A 14,403-nucleotide genomic window follows, 5' to 3' on the forward strand; every position below is an offset into this window, starting at 1 on the left:
AATTGTTAGGATACTGGCATGCAAACCCGACAAGACAAAAGGTAAGGGACAAGATAAAATGAGAAATGACACACAAGAATTTACGTGGTTCACCCAATTTGGCTACGTCCACGGGCAAGTATAGAAGGATTTTACTAAGTAATGTGGGAATACAACTTCTCTCTAAAAATAGGAGAACAACAAAAATCTCTCTATTATTATGAGAAAACACCTCACTTACTATCTCACAAATACCTCATAATTTTGTGGGATTATTCTCTCCTCACCCTCTCTTCTTTTTCTCTTGTGGTGTATCTATAATGCTTGGATGTATTGCCTATTTATAGGCAAACATCCATGCAAAAGACAAGGGCAAGGTAGGTGGCACCAAATTTATGCCTAACATTGTTGACAAACATTGTTGATTTTGTCAACAATGTTAGGTTGATTTCACATTCTCCCACTTGAAGACTTTGATGAGTTAATCAAGTCTTCACACTTGATTATCTGTGCTTCTTCTATCCTTTCTATACTTGCAATCTTCATGCTGCTTACGTTTCTGCTAGGCCGTAAGAGGATCTGCACCATATATACTTATCAGTGTTAACCGGTTTTGTTAAAGCATTTGCTGGGTTTTCCTTTGTGTGAATCTTCTGAAAATCCACACTTCCATCTTTCACCACTTCGCGAACAAAGTGATACTGAATATCTATGTGTTTTGTTCTTGAATGAAACGCTGGATTCCTTGCAATATGCGAGGCACTTTGACTATCACAATACAAAAGAATATTCTCTTGTTTGTGCCCAAGCTCCTCCATAAGTTTCTTCATCCATATTGCTTCTTTACAAGCTTGTGTAGCTGCCATATACTCAGCTTCTGTTGTGGATAACGCTACAACAGTCTGAAGTTTAGAAACCCAACTCACAGCTCCTCCTGCAATTATGAACACATAGCCTGTAGTGGACTTCCTTTTCTCAAGGTCACCAGCAAAATCTGAATCAACATAACCTCTGATAGTAAATTCTGATCCTCCATAACATAATGCAGCATATGAGGTACCCTTGATGTATCTCAAGATCCTCTTAATAGTATTCCAATGCTCTCTACCAGGATTTGCCATGTATCGACTAACTGCTCCCACTGTTTGTGCAATGTCTGGTCTTGTACATATCATGGCAAACATTAAACTTCCCACTGCTGATGCATACGGTACTCGAGACATCTCTATCCTCTCTGCTTCATTGCTAGGAGACATACTTGAGGATAATTTGAAGTTAATAGGAAGTGGGGTGGAAATTGGCTTACAATCTTGCATGTTGAAGCGTCGCAAGATCTTCTTCAAATAATTCTTTTGAGAAAGCCAAATCTTCCTCTTACTTCTGTCTCGGTAAATTTGCATCCCTAGAATCTTGTTTGCTGGTCCCAAGTCCTTCATATCAAATTCCCTAGCCAACTGTGCCTTTAATTCTTGGACTCGATCTTTGTTGGGGCCTATCACCAACATGTTATCCACGTACAACAACAAAATGATGAAATCTTCTTCAAACCTCTTGTAATACGTACAATGGTCTGAACTGAGTCTGTCGTACCCAAGGCTAATTATGAAGGAATCAAATCTCTTATACCAACACCTCAGCGCCTGTTTGAGACCGTATAGAGATTTGTTCAACCTGCAAACCAAGTTCTCCTTGCCTGTTTCAGCAAAACCCTCTGGTTGGAGCATATAAATTTCTTCTTCAAGTTCTCCATGAAGAAATGCAGTTTTCACGTCTAACTGCTCCAAGTGAAGATCAAATATAGCACACATTGACAAGACTACTCTGATTGTCGTAAGTCGTACCACTGGAGAAAATATCTCATTGAAGTCTATTCCTTCTTTCTGAGCATATCCTTTCACCACCAATCTTGCACGATACCACTCCACTTGATCATTGCCATCACGTTTTATCTTGTAAACCCATTTGTTGCCAATGGCCTTTCTTCCTTGTGGTAGCGGAACAAGATCCCAAGTATTATTCTTGTACAGAGCTTCAATCTCCTCTTGCATTGCTGTCATCCACATAGACACATCTGTGCTTTTAATAGCCTCATGGAAAGTTGATGGCTCTTCATCCTCTGTTAGAAGACAGTATGCAATGTTACTTTCAGTAACATATTCTGAGTGCCAAGCCGGTGGTCTTCTTTCACGAGTCGACCGCCGAACTTCAGGAGTTTCAGACTCTATTTGTTCTTGCTCTTCATGCTCTGGTACAGTTTCAGAAAAAGCATGATTCTGAGTATTTTCCACATGGACTGTTGTAGTCTCTTTTAGAATGCTATTATGTTCTTCCATTTGCATTTTACCTTCTGCAAATATGACATCTCTGCTGATCACTACCTTGTGGGTAGTGGGATCCCACAAGCGATACCCCTTCACTCCATCAGCATATCCCAAGAATACACATTTTCTGGATTTTGAATCCAGCTTGCTAACTTCTTGTGTATTGTACATCACGTACACAGGACTTCCAAATATATGCAATCGAGAATAATCAGCTAGTTTTCCAGTCCATATCTCCATCGGTGTCTTCAACTCAACTGCGGTTGATGGAGATCGATTTATCACATAACAGGCGGTATTGACTGCTTCTGCCCAGAATGACTTTCCTAGACCTGCAGCCTTCAACATTGCTCTTGTTCTTTCTAATAGAGTTCTGTTCATCCGCTCTGCCACTCCATTTTGTTGTGGAGTGTATGCCGTTGTGAACTACCTTTTGATACCTTCATATTGACAGAAGTTATCAAATTCATCACTAGTATATTCTCCTCCATTGTCAGTCCTCAAACACTTGATCTTCTTTTCAGATTCAAGTTCCACCCGCGCTTTGAAAGTTTTAAAGACTGTAAGCACATCTGTCTTCCTTCTAATTGGATACACCCAACATCTCCTGGAGAAGTCATCTATGAATGATACAAAGTATCTTGCTCCTCCCAAGGATATAACCGGTGCTTGCCATACATCAGAGTGAATCAGGTCTAAGATGCATTTGCTCTTAGTTGTTGATGTGCCAAACTTCAACCTGTGTTGTTTACTTGTAACACAGTGCTCACAAAAAGATAAAGTAACCTTTGTAAGCCCAGGGAGTAACTTCTGATCAGAGAGAACCTTTAAACCTTTTTCTGACATGTGACCTAGTTTTTGATGCCACATCATCGTCTTCTCTTCTGCAGGACTGGCTGATGCAATTGACGCTTCTGCCTCATGATGTGTTTCTCCCATTAATGCAAATATATTTGCAACTGTCTTTCTTGCCTTTAAAACCACCAGCACTCCTTTGATGATTTTCATAATTCCATTATCTGTTCGGATCTTACAGCCAAGACTATTAAATTGTCCTATAGACAAAAGATTCTTCTTTAAGTCTTTCACATGTCGCACTTCTGAAATAGTATGAATTAAGCCATCATACATCTTCAATTTGATGGTGCCAATGCCGACAATCTCTAAAGCATGATTATCACCCATGAACACTTTGCCTCCAGAGATAGGTTTATATGTATGGAACCAATCTCGATTAGGAGTCATATGCCATGTTGCTCCTGAATCCATTAGCCAGACCTCAGTGAGCTCTTCTGTATCTGTAGAGATTGTCGCTGCTTCACTATATAAAACATCTCCATCTTCTGAGGTACTCGCAACACACCCTTGAGATTTTGATGACTCTGCAGAATTCTCTATACCCTTTTTAAACCAACAATCCTTTTTGAAGTGCCCCTTTTTGCCACAGTTGTAGCATTTCACAGCCTTCTTACTTCTTGATTTGGACCTCCCCTGCCTTTGACTCCCACTAGAGCCACGCTCCGTTGATCTTCTTCTTGACACCAATAATGCCTCTACTTGGTTTGAACTGTTTTTGTCTCCTTTGTTTTTGCGCCTATTTTCTTCTTCCAAGATAGCGGCTGCAACATCATCGAAGACTAGATAATCTGAGAGGATATTATTTGTCAAGTTGATAATGAGTTGATCATACGAATCAGGAAGACTTTGAAGTAGAAGCTCTGCACATTCATTTTCCTCTATTTGCTGACCCAATGTAGTGAGTTGTGAAAATAGAGTTCTTATTGTGTTGATATGGTCAGTCACCGATGTGGTTTCTGCCATTCGAAGGGTATAAAGTCTCCGCTTTAAGAAAATCTTATTGTGCAAAGACTTGGACTCGTATAGCTTTGTTAGAGTCTCTCATATCTCCTTAGCTGTTTTCTTCTCCGCCACACTTGATAATACTTCATCGGCTAATGCTAAATGTATGTTAGCAATAGCATTGCCATCCATCTCATTCCATTTTGCATCATCAGTGATCTCCGTGGGCCGATCCCCAATTGCTGCCAAGCAATTATCTTTCCTTAAGATTGCCTTAATTCTCATTTTCCACAATGAGAAATTGCTCCCATTAAACCTCTCAATCTCGTACTTTGCTGCCATTGTATTCACCAAGATCTATTCAGCTATCACCGTTTCACAGATCTGTAACGTATATAGAAATAGTATCGTGTGAATAATACTTCACTAAGTAAGTTCCCAGGAAAGATTGGAGGGGTCACAAACGGTCCCGCTTAAAACCCAATCTCCTTAGACAAAACTTCCTAGACTGTATTTAATCACCGCACTGACTTTCTATATACGCCAACAGCAACGTATGTGAACAGTACCGTATGGATGAATAGTGTCGTATAGGTGAATAGTGCCGTATAGGTGAATAGTAACCGTATACACGAATAACTTTTGTGTATTAACAACACCAACCAGGAGGCTCTGATACCACTGTTAGGATACTGGCATGCAAACCCGACAAGATAAAAGGTAAGGGACAAGATAAAATGAGAAATGACACATAAGAATTTACGTGGTTCACCCAATTTGGCTACGTCCACGGGCAAGTATAGAAGGATTTTACTAAGTAATGTGGGAATACAACTTCTCTCTAAAAATAGGAGAACAACAAAAATCTCTCTATTATTATGAGAAAACACCTCACTTACTATCTCACAAATACCTCATAATTTTGTGGGATTATTCTCTCCTCACCCTCTCTTCTTTTTCTCTTGTGGTGTATCTATAATGCTTGGATGTATTGCCTATTTATAGGCAAACATCCATGCAAAAGACAAGGGCAAGGTAGGTGGCACCAAATTTATGCCTAACATTGTTGACAAACATTGTTGATTTTGTCAACAATGTTAGGGTGATTTCACAATAATGACAAGAACCACTGTGCACCTCATTTTACCCTTGATTGGGACCCAAAAAAATATATCAGAACCTATCATCAGAATTCTTTTAAGACAGGAGTACTGATAAAACCAGACTGCGAGTGTGAGGAGAAAATTCTTTACGACGCATCTGCAAGGTGGATCAAACTCACATTATCACCTCGTTGCCTCATGTCTAACTGGCAACTATCACAGCACAATGACAGGTAAGCTGCCTCGCTCCACCAATTCTACAGTATAGATACGTAGTTTTACATATTTCATTCATAACCTTGATCTGTGATGGCCCTACATAGGAAATGCCATCACTAAACTTGTGTAAGAAATTCTTCATCGGAGGAAGACACCGAAGTAAGGGCAGGTGGCCTTATTTTAAAGTGCAAGACAGTAACAAGACGGAGAATTGTGAGCCTTGGCGTTCTAGCTTCCAAAACTAGAAATGATCATAGACTGCTCATTTCTACTAGGATAGAGATTCGAAATTGATGGGTCGGTAAGAACTACTGTCGTCTCTGACATCTAATCAGCCACAAGTATTGAAATACATTCGTTTTAATTGTTAAGAAGCTTTAACTAATTAAAGCTGACATATAAAACTATAGCGATGAATGAATTTAAGAGAAGCCCCTGGCTGTTCAACCTGTACAGCCAGGCTGAGATCAAGGGAGATGATTCTCTGAGCCCAGAGGAGACAACACGACAACGTTTTTGGTGGAGGCTATCACTCACGAGTTCATCGAATCTTGCTGAATCAATCACCATGCTGCTTAACTTCGCAGATTATTCATGCCACTATACCTTGGCTGGAATGAAGACTTCGTTTAGGCTTTTGTTGAATCCAACTACGGCACTCACAAAAACTAGTCGACTTTTATAATGTCAGGTTTCATTGTAAGTAGCAACTAAGTCAGGCATCTATTGATGGGAGAACAGGATAACGCATCCCACTCCAGCAGATGGAAATTGTGAAACCGAGCCGGAAGCCGCTGAGATCTGCTAATCTTAGCTGCAGAATTGAGTTGTCAATCCGCACTAATATCCCTGCTCTGTTAAGCATTTTCAGCAGATGCAAGTGGTGCTGCTGAATCTAGTACCTGAAAGTCCGGCTCTGTGCCACCATAAAATATCTGCGCTTTGTATAACAATCATGGAGAAAAAAACATCACTCCTTAATCACCTACCAAACTTTAGATGTTATTTTCAGATCTTTCAAATGCATTTACGATTAGAACAATGGGCTGATTCCAACGCCAAGCTTTCAGCTGCCGTGAACTTAAAAACTAGTGGCTATAGAAAAGCCGAGCTTGCAGCATGTATAAATGGTTAGGTTACAATTTAACTTAGCGCGACCTCATACACCACGCACCATGCATGAGTCTTCTGGTTACCGAGTTGTGAATGCATCACATCATTCTACCACATAATTAGGAGCCACAGCCAATATCCTGTCGTCTCTTGATGATGACTGCCTTCCACCATCACCATCTGCTTCTGGTCGGCTGCCATCATCTACCACAATCAAAAAGCCTTCTCTCCGAATCAAACTCTGCAATGTAACATTTGTCGTGTTCAATAGTCCCATCCAATATGTTACTCGCAAAGAACTTCTAAAATATATTGGCGAGACTCAAGATATTTTTAGTTTTACCTCTATAATGGCTTTGATTTTGGAAGCTTCATTCTTTGCTTCCTCCAATGAACTGTAGCTATTTTTCTGATTTTGTTGTTCCACATACCATCTTATCAACTCTCCCTGCATCATTCCAGCCAGCCCCGTCCCTGAAAATGGTAGCAACATCCCTCAAAGACAATATATATGGTGAATAAAGGAAAGGGCCTAGTGGTTCATTACTATCAACTGGTTCGTCACTATTGCACAGATCATTACTGTACAATATGCATCTAGGGTCCAACTTCCAGTGCCATCATGACATGGGGTTTTTTTTCCAATCAACATCATATAGGTTAGGCCCTCAAGCAAAATTAAGAAAATATATAAATGATTCGAGGTGAAAACCTAAATTGTAATGATAGCAGCAAAAATAGACTAACTCAATAACATAAATATCATGTAACATGAATGAAAGGGGTCTTGCAGTTTACCATCTCGCATCACAGCTTCTTCATGCTGTCTAAGGCGCATGACCAGTGCTTGTGTAACCCTCTGAAAGTATTCTTCACTTATTACAAGTTTTTTCCCCTGTCGGCTAGCAGAAGCCACTCCATTTTCTGTGCAATCTCTGTAGTTTAGTGAAAAGTTTGAATAAAAAAAAATATAAATAACTTAGGATACAAAAGCCTACCTGTGTTTTCTGAAACTGGGTTAGCGTCAGCATTGCTTGGCTGGGCATCACCTTGACTGGGACCATCATTTCCATCATCACCACCATCACCATTTGCTTCTTGAAACTCAGATAGATCAATCTCGCTTGACTCCACACTAAAAACACAACAAAAGGCACGTATTATACTTACGAAAAACTTGAAAAATCAAGAAAGATGTCAGTACTTTTCCAAATTTTCTTGCCTGATTATGGATGTTTTCAGCAATTTGACTGCTACACGAACATGCCGTGGTTGTACCTGTGAAAAACTTATTTGTCTCAGGTCTAAGTTGAAAATGCAATCAATGCATATCGATCTCAAGATGCAAATGGCAAATTAGAAACCTGAGTTTCCAAATGACTTCGAGCAATGGCCTCAGACAGTCTGATCAGTGCCTCCAGCTGTCTAACAGTCATTCGATAAGCAACTCTACTCCCTGGAGTTGTATCACCTTTGCGAAGAGCAACATAAGAGTCCACCAACAGTTTTCTTGCTTCAGAATTAAGCTGCATCAAGATTTAGGTCTGCTAAAGCATGGCTAGGTACAGTGAAAGAATTCTCAAAACAAAGTCATTGGTGTGTGCGCGTTATATATTTAGGTATTTAACATCAAACCTTTGGTTTCAAGGTTTTTGCATATGTAATGTAGCGTTTTATCTGAGCAGTTGTGAATGCAGGAGAAAGAGCTTCTTCACGCTTTTGATGAACTCTTACTATGTGGTGCGCAATGTGGTAATCAGTTTGATCATCTGGATCATCAATCATCACATATACCAGATCAAACCTTGAAAGAATTGCAGGAGGGAGAGCCACATTATACTGGAAAACAACACTTGGAAACAGTTAGTCTGGGGAAAAAAGAGATTTAACTAGATAAAACAGGTAATGGCATAAAAGAGTCAGCTTGTAGTTATTCGCATGGCTTTAACATCATGTGAAACAATTTCTCACCTTGAGCGGTTTAGATTTATCATAGCGCCCTCCAGCGGGGTTAGCTGCAGCTAGAATTGATGTTCGAGCATTGAGTGTTGCTTGTATCCCAGCTTTTGTGATACTTATTGTCTGCTGTTCCATGGCCTCATGAATTGCAACCTTCATGTTCATTTAGATTGATATCAGAAATCGCTATTAGAAATGTCAAATTAGACTTTAATGAAAGAAAATTACCTGATCTCTAATATCCATCTTGTCAAATTCATCAATGCAACAAATACCATTGTCGGCAAGCATCAATGCACCAGCCTGAGAAAAAAAAAAGTTTACACTAAATCAGAAAAATAAAAGATCAAAGATTTAAAGTTGCAATAGAAATCATGTGTCATTTCAAAACTGCTGTCATTATCATTCTTAGATAGTACGCCAAGGCACACTAATCTAAACCAAACTTCAAAATGATGTTTAGTAACTGCTTGAATCTAGAGAGTCAGAGTCATGCAGGTTCTTCCAAAAGAGAAAGGGGATCGATCTTTGCTGTCCAGAGGAGCACCTGTAAACAGGTGCCACAACCGCTTGGACTAAAACAGATCCACTGATTCTCAGCCAACAAAAGAGTGATGACATCATGTGAATGCTACCTCAATACAAAATTCCCCAGTTTCTGGTTCTTTGGCCACAGATGCTGTCAGCCCAGCAGCAGATGATGATTTTCCAGATGTGTAGACAGATCTTGGAACTATACCTGAAGCATACCTGTAAGAAAAGACCCATATAAACAAATGCCTCCCTTGCATAGACTTGAACAAAGAAGAAGCAGAAGAATCGCATATTAAGAGTAAAAACACGACATACTTGAGGAACTGAGACTTTGCACAGCTGGGATCACCAACAATACAAACATTGATGTCCCCCCTAAGGTTAATACCCTCGTGCGTGAACTTGTGAACGCCACCCAAAAGCATGAGCAGGATTGCACGTTTGATATCTTGGTGGCCAAAAACAGTTGGAGCAATGCTATCAACAATCTTATTGAAGAAATCAGGAGTGTTTCTCATTCTTTGGATTTCATCTAGCTCCTCTGTCTGTCAAGTAAAATGAAGTGAGAAAAATCAGGTATATTACTCTAACCACATATATCCCAACATGAGCATGACCCTCAAATAAACATGACACGGTTCAAATGATATTGCATTTATCTAGAATGTCAGTAGCTAATATTATCATAGGGTTAGTGTAGTGTGAAGATATGGTGACATGAATTAGAAGTCAGGGCATAGAGAATTAATAAAAAAAAAAGCAGAAATAGGACAACTGACCGTGAATTGCTGGTTATCATCTTCATCAACAGCCTTTTTTCTATTCCTGATGTCAGTATCCCTTCTGCCATCACAAACCTAAACAAAGACACATTTATGAATCACAAACAATTGTAATACACATACATCATCATGACCAAACATTAGGTATCAAGCAAGCCATGCCGTAGACCAACCTGCACTGAATTGGCTATAAATGCAAGGCGATAAGAGAGGTCTCTCACTCCCAATGCTCGGAGCCCTCTGACACCTTCACCACCAACAGCAGAATTTTTAAGCTGAGAAGATTCCCGGCGGCATTCTGCTCTCTCTCCAGGGGACGCCAATGCCAATATATCAGGTACAACAACCACAGTGCCTGTGAAAATGACCCTGGAAGCGATCAAAGTTTGAAGCCAAATTATACACAAAATCCAACATTTACTTCAAAGAGAAAAGAAATACTAGAGATAACCAGAGTAATTAACGCATAAGAATATCTTACGTGTCACCAGCTCTGGCCTTTTCAACAATATCATGGCGAAGAATAACATCCAAAGATCTGGGAAGGGAACCAGCAGGAATTTCTTTAGAGGTTTCCTGCATTCTCACCCTCTGCCAGTCAGCAAATTTGCTCTCTTGCCTAAGCAGTGCCCATCTCATTTTATTGGAACATGTCGCATTGGCACAAATTGTTGGCTGCAAAACTCGCAATTCCAGCAACAGGTTTAACAGTTGGCATCAAACAAAACATAAAACTTGAAACTAAAGTCCCAATACAGCACCAATGCACAAACTGACCTCAGTATATTTGAATTGCTGTTCAACATTCTTGACAACACCACCACATTCCAAACACCTAAAAGTTCCTTGCAAAAGCTCCGGCCTTACCTCACTTGTGCGAGTCACCACTCCGGTTACTGACACAAGTTTCCCAATTTCCGCTGTTGTTAGCTCTCTTAATCTGTAAACAAGGTAGCCCACTACACAATTGAGGGAATAATAACAATAATTTACTTTGTTCTTTTTCATTAACTAAGGCAGTAATTACTCGAACAGTGTATATAGAATCAGCTATTTAAGTAAGGGATTCATTAAACGCATCAACGAAAACAAAGGAATATTATACTGGGAAAAAAAAACATTAAGAAAATAAAGTGAAGAAATACCTCATTGAAAAAGGGATATTAAAGAAAGCAACATTGATGTCCTTGTTAGGATTATCATCAGATATAAATGTTGAGCTCAGCTCCATCACAAACCTCTTACACGCATTCTTCAAATACGGCTCAAACCTAATAAACGCCATCATTATTAAACAAATTCAACAAAAAAGGGGATTGTGATTACGCCTCTCTTAAACAGATTTCAATTCAAAATCATTTCTTTCTTATACCTCAAGTACTCGTCGGCAATGGCTTTTTGAAGAACATCATTAAAAAGCATGACATGGGAGAAATCAATGAACATCGTTGTTGATTCATTCGCTTTCATTGCTTCAATCTCAGCATCGTAGTACGGTTCTCCTATATTACGATTTTGTCCATCTAATCTAAAACTGCTCCAAACAAACCAAAAAAGAAAGAAACATTTCAATAAAACATTATAGTAACTCGTTTTCTTTCTTAAATTTTATATATATAGAAAAACCCAGAATCTAACCTTTTGAGGAAGTCGAGGAAAATGTTCTCAACACGGACTGCTTTCTCGTCGACGAAGTAGCGGCCGAATGCATCCATTGTTTTGAATTTGAAAACGCGTTTCTGTAATGGAAGAGCTTTAGCGGGTTGGTGTTCGATGGCGGAAACAGGCAAGGCAACGCAAATTACTTTATTATGCCCTCTTCTGTTTGGCGGGAAATCAATGGAGGGGTTAGCTCTTTCGCGCCAGAATTGCGTACGATATGGGCCTGGTTCAGTTTATTATTAGGCTCTCTAATGGCCCGGTTCATAATGGGCTACGGCGTTATTTTACGTTCGTGGTTAGGCTTTCTAGTGAACACTGTGTTTACCTGTTAAAATATCTGCACATGTGGTTTCGTTTTTAAATATATAAGAAAATTAATTAAGGGTTTTTTGAGGATGTATTATGTGACTAAATGTTGAACTATAATGCAAGTTAGTTATTTAATATGATTACTACTTTATTGGTACACAATATGGGTTAATTTGTTTAATATAAAAAAATATTTAGATATTAATAATATGTTTTTTAATAGAAAAAACTTTTAAACTTGTAAACGATAACTACATAAAAACTTTCAAAATATTTTATTTTATTTATTTATGTTTTCACTTGCAAAAATAATATTATAATTTTTTATATAAAAAACCTAAAAACTCTTAATAATATTGAATATAAAAAATAAATTAGGAAAATTATTCTATAAAAAAATAGAAAAGATGATAGAAAAATAATAATGGTTAGATAAAATTAACAACGAGAAATATACATTTTATTAAAAAATATTATGCACCAATCTTTTAGGATTAAAAAGAATTATTTTTTAAGTTTAGTCATTGATTAAATTTATTATTTATTAAGAATATTATTTTATATATGATTTATTTCACTGTAAGTTTCTAATATGTTTACGGGAGTCGCTACATTATAAGTATTTAAATAAAACATGTTTCTAATATGTTTTTTTTACACGAACATGTCTTGTTTTGTAATCTTTTATAATTATCATGGTCTAGTAGTGTATAATAAATATATAACCATTAAAAATTATAATGTAGACGGAAACAAAAAACGATAAGATTTGTCATAAGTCAACATTTTAAAGACAAGAAATACTATAATTATGAAAAGGCTTTTAAAAATACTTTATTTTATTTATCTATATTTCCACTTGTCATGAGAATTCTACAACCTTTTACATGGAAAAAACTTAAAACCTCCCAATAATTTTGAATAGAAAAAAAATAAAGTAGGAAAACTGATTTTTTAAATAGAAAAAAATAGAAAAGCACCATGATATATAATAGGAAAGCAACAAAATATATTAAAGGATATTTTTTAAATATAAAACAAAGAGTTGATGAATCTCTAAAATAGTTAATCAATAAAAAATAAAACTAGAACCGCCATTGCCGTTTTAAACAACCAACCAAGCTTAATCTCCCTTCTGCATGTCATGACAAGTCACGTTGTCGCTCAGTGGAGCGTCCACTAAACGCAGTAATAGTCTCATCACGCATGGAGCTTGCATGGAATGTGGCTGCCGTTCGTTACTGAAAATTTTAATTTTTTTTATTTAAAATTATTTATTTATTTTTTTATTGTCGTGATGGTTTTGTATAAAAAATAAATAAATATTATTTAAATATATTCACAAACAAAACTAATTTATTTTTCTTGTTCAAGCATTGCCAGCACACGACATCGTTGCATGCTCATACAGATCACCGGTGGTTGGTATCCGGCAATAAAAAATCAAGAAGCAGTCCAGGCTGGCCGTTTCGAAGCAGAGCCTCTCTGTTCATCCGTACATTCCTTTTCTGATTGCCAAATGCTTCCTAAGCCACTTGTCAAGATTTACATCCAGAACAAAAACTCCAGAGAATATTTGAAATAAGATAATAATCTATTCTTTTGAAAAATAGGAGATCAGAAAACTGAATTTTCTTGTTCAAACATAGTATTTTTCTATTTTAAAAATAAAAATAAAAATTATATCAAGTTTAGAAGACAAGTTTTAAAGATTTTCTTAACTGTTTTTCTCTACAAGTCTTTGATTATTTTCAAATAAAAAAACTCAAATGATGAATAATATAATTATTAATTATTTTTTAAGTTAACAAATATACCTTTTTCTTAATAACTTTTAATTTAAACAGAGATAAAATAAATGTTTTATGATTACATCATCATGTACATAGAATATGACTATTATAAACATGGTTTTGATTTTTTATAAAAATAAATATAATTTTAATCTATTTCTTGTTTATTTATTTATTTTTTTCTTTGTTTGTAATAAACAAACATGTTTTCTACTTTTTTTAATGAAAAAAAATCTAAATATAAAAAAAATAATTTTATATTATTAGGCATGCCCCAACCGTTTCCTGTGATTTCCCAAATATTACCTTTCTTGCCTTTTATTATTCTCACCAGAAAATCTAAGCAAACTCGATTTGTTTTATGATTGATACGGATAGAATTAAAAAGTAGTCGCCACTTAGCTCATGATAACTAGAAAATCCCGAATGATTTCCAGAGTTCAGGTAAATGATTAGTAATGCTAATTAATAATAATAAAAAAAAAAGCATCTTACTTTTGAGGAAGTCGTGCTGTTCTTGTTTCTAATGATAAAATACAAATTATTCTCTTGCTAAAAATGGTCAAAACTAGTATATTGGTAAAAAATGAATAATTTTAAAAAAATAATTTGAAATTCAAACCTAATTAGAAAGGTTAAACCTTACTTTTAAAATATGAACTCGAGAAAATTACATCAATAACTTTAGCTTTTGATCCATTTCTTAAATTATGTCTAAAATGATTCAAACGAGATCTTAGTGACCTAATTTAATTTTGCTCGCAATGATAAAATATTATTTTAGCAAATGAAAAATTTTAAAAATTTATATACATCAATACTTGTAAAA

General features: G+C 36.7%; 1 protein-coding gene across 2 annotated transcripts; it reads right to left on the minus strand.

The window, feature by feature from the left end:
• Window positions 1-6,081: 6,081 nt before the first annotated feature.
• MCM6 (minichromosome maintenance (MCM2/3/5) family protein) lies at window positions 6,082-11,602 on the minus strand. 2 transcript variants are annotated; one of them, XM_011009906.1, is made up of 18 exons: window positions 11,449-11,602; window positions 11,183-11,344; window positions 10,956-11,081; window positions 10,588-10,750; window positions 10,292-10,485; window positions 9,984-10,179; window positions 9,808-9,885; window positions 9,344-9,573; window positions 9,130-9,244; window positions 8,723-8,797; window positions 8,507-8,647; window positions 8,171-8,374; window positions 7,900-8,061; window positions 7,758-7,813; window positions 7,534-7,670; window positions 7,334-7,459; window positions 6,879-7,009; window positions 6,082-6,776 (listed from the first exon to the last, which is right to left on the minus strand). In XM_011009906.1, the coding sequence occupies exons 1-18, from the start codon at window positions 11,523-11,525 to the stop codon at window positions 6,639-6,641; spliced, it is 2,511 nt and encodes an 836-aa protein (XP_011008208.1). In that variant the 5' UTR covers window positions 11,526-11,602; the 3' UTR covers window positions 6,082-6,638. The 2 variants fall into 2 exon arrangements, 1 of the variants encoding a protein (XP_011008208.1); XR_840002.1 differs by having other exon boundaries at window positions 6,685-6,776; window positions 6,879-6,986; window positions 7,331-7,459.
• Between the last annotated feature and the right edge of the window lie 2,801 nt (window positions 11,603-14,403).

The sequence above is a fragment of the Populus euphratica genome, unplaced genomic scaffold, assembly GCF_000495115.2.
Source record: "Populus euphratica unplaced genomic scaffold, PopEup_1.0 scaffold443.1, whole genome shotgun sequence".
Classification (NCBI taxonomy): domain Eukaryota; kingdom Viridiplantae; phylum Streptophyta; class Magnoliopsida; order Malpighiales; family Salicaceae; genus Populus; species Populus euphratica.

Bases quoted from the DNA above. Each gene is read 5' to 3' on its own strand.
- MCM6 (XM_011009906.1), bottom strand. From the start codon at position 11,525: ATGGATGCATTCGGCCGCTACTTCGTCGACGAGAAAGCAGTCCGTGTT. The intron at 11,345-11,448 runs GTTAGATTCTGG...TGTTTGGAGCAG, and splicing joins TTCCTCGACTTCCTCAAAAG to TTTTAGATTAGATGGACAAA. The intron at 11,082-11,182 runs GTATAAGAAAGA...GGCGTTTATTAG, and splicing joins ATTGCCGACGAGTACTTGAG to GTTTGAGCCGTATTTGAAGA.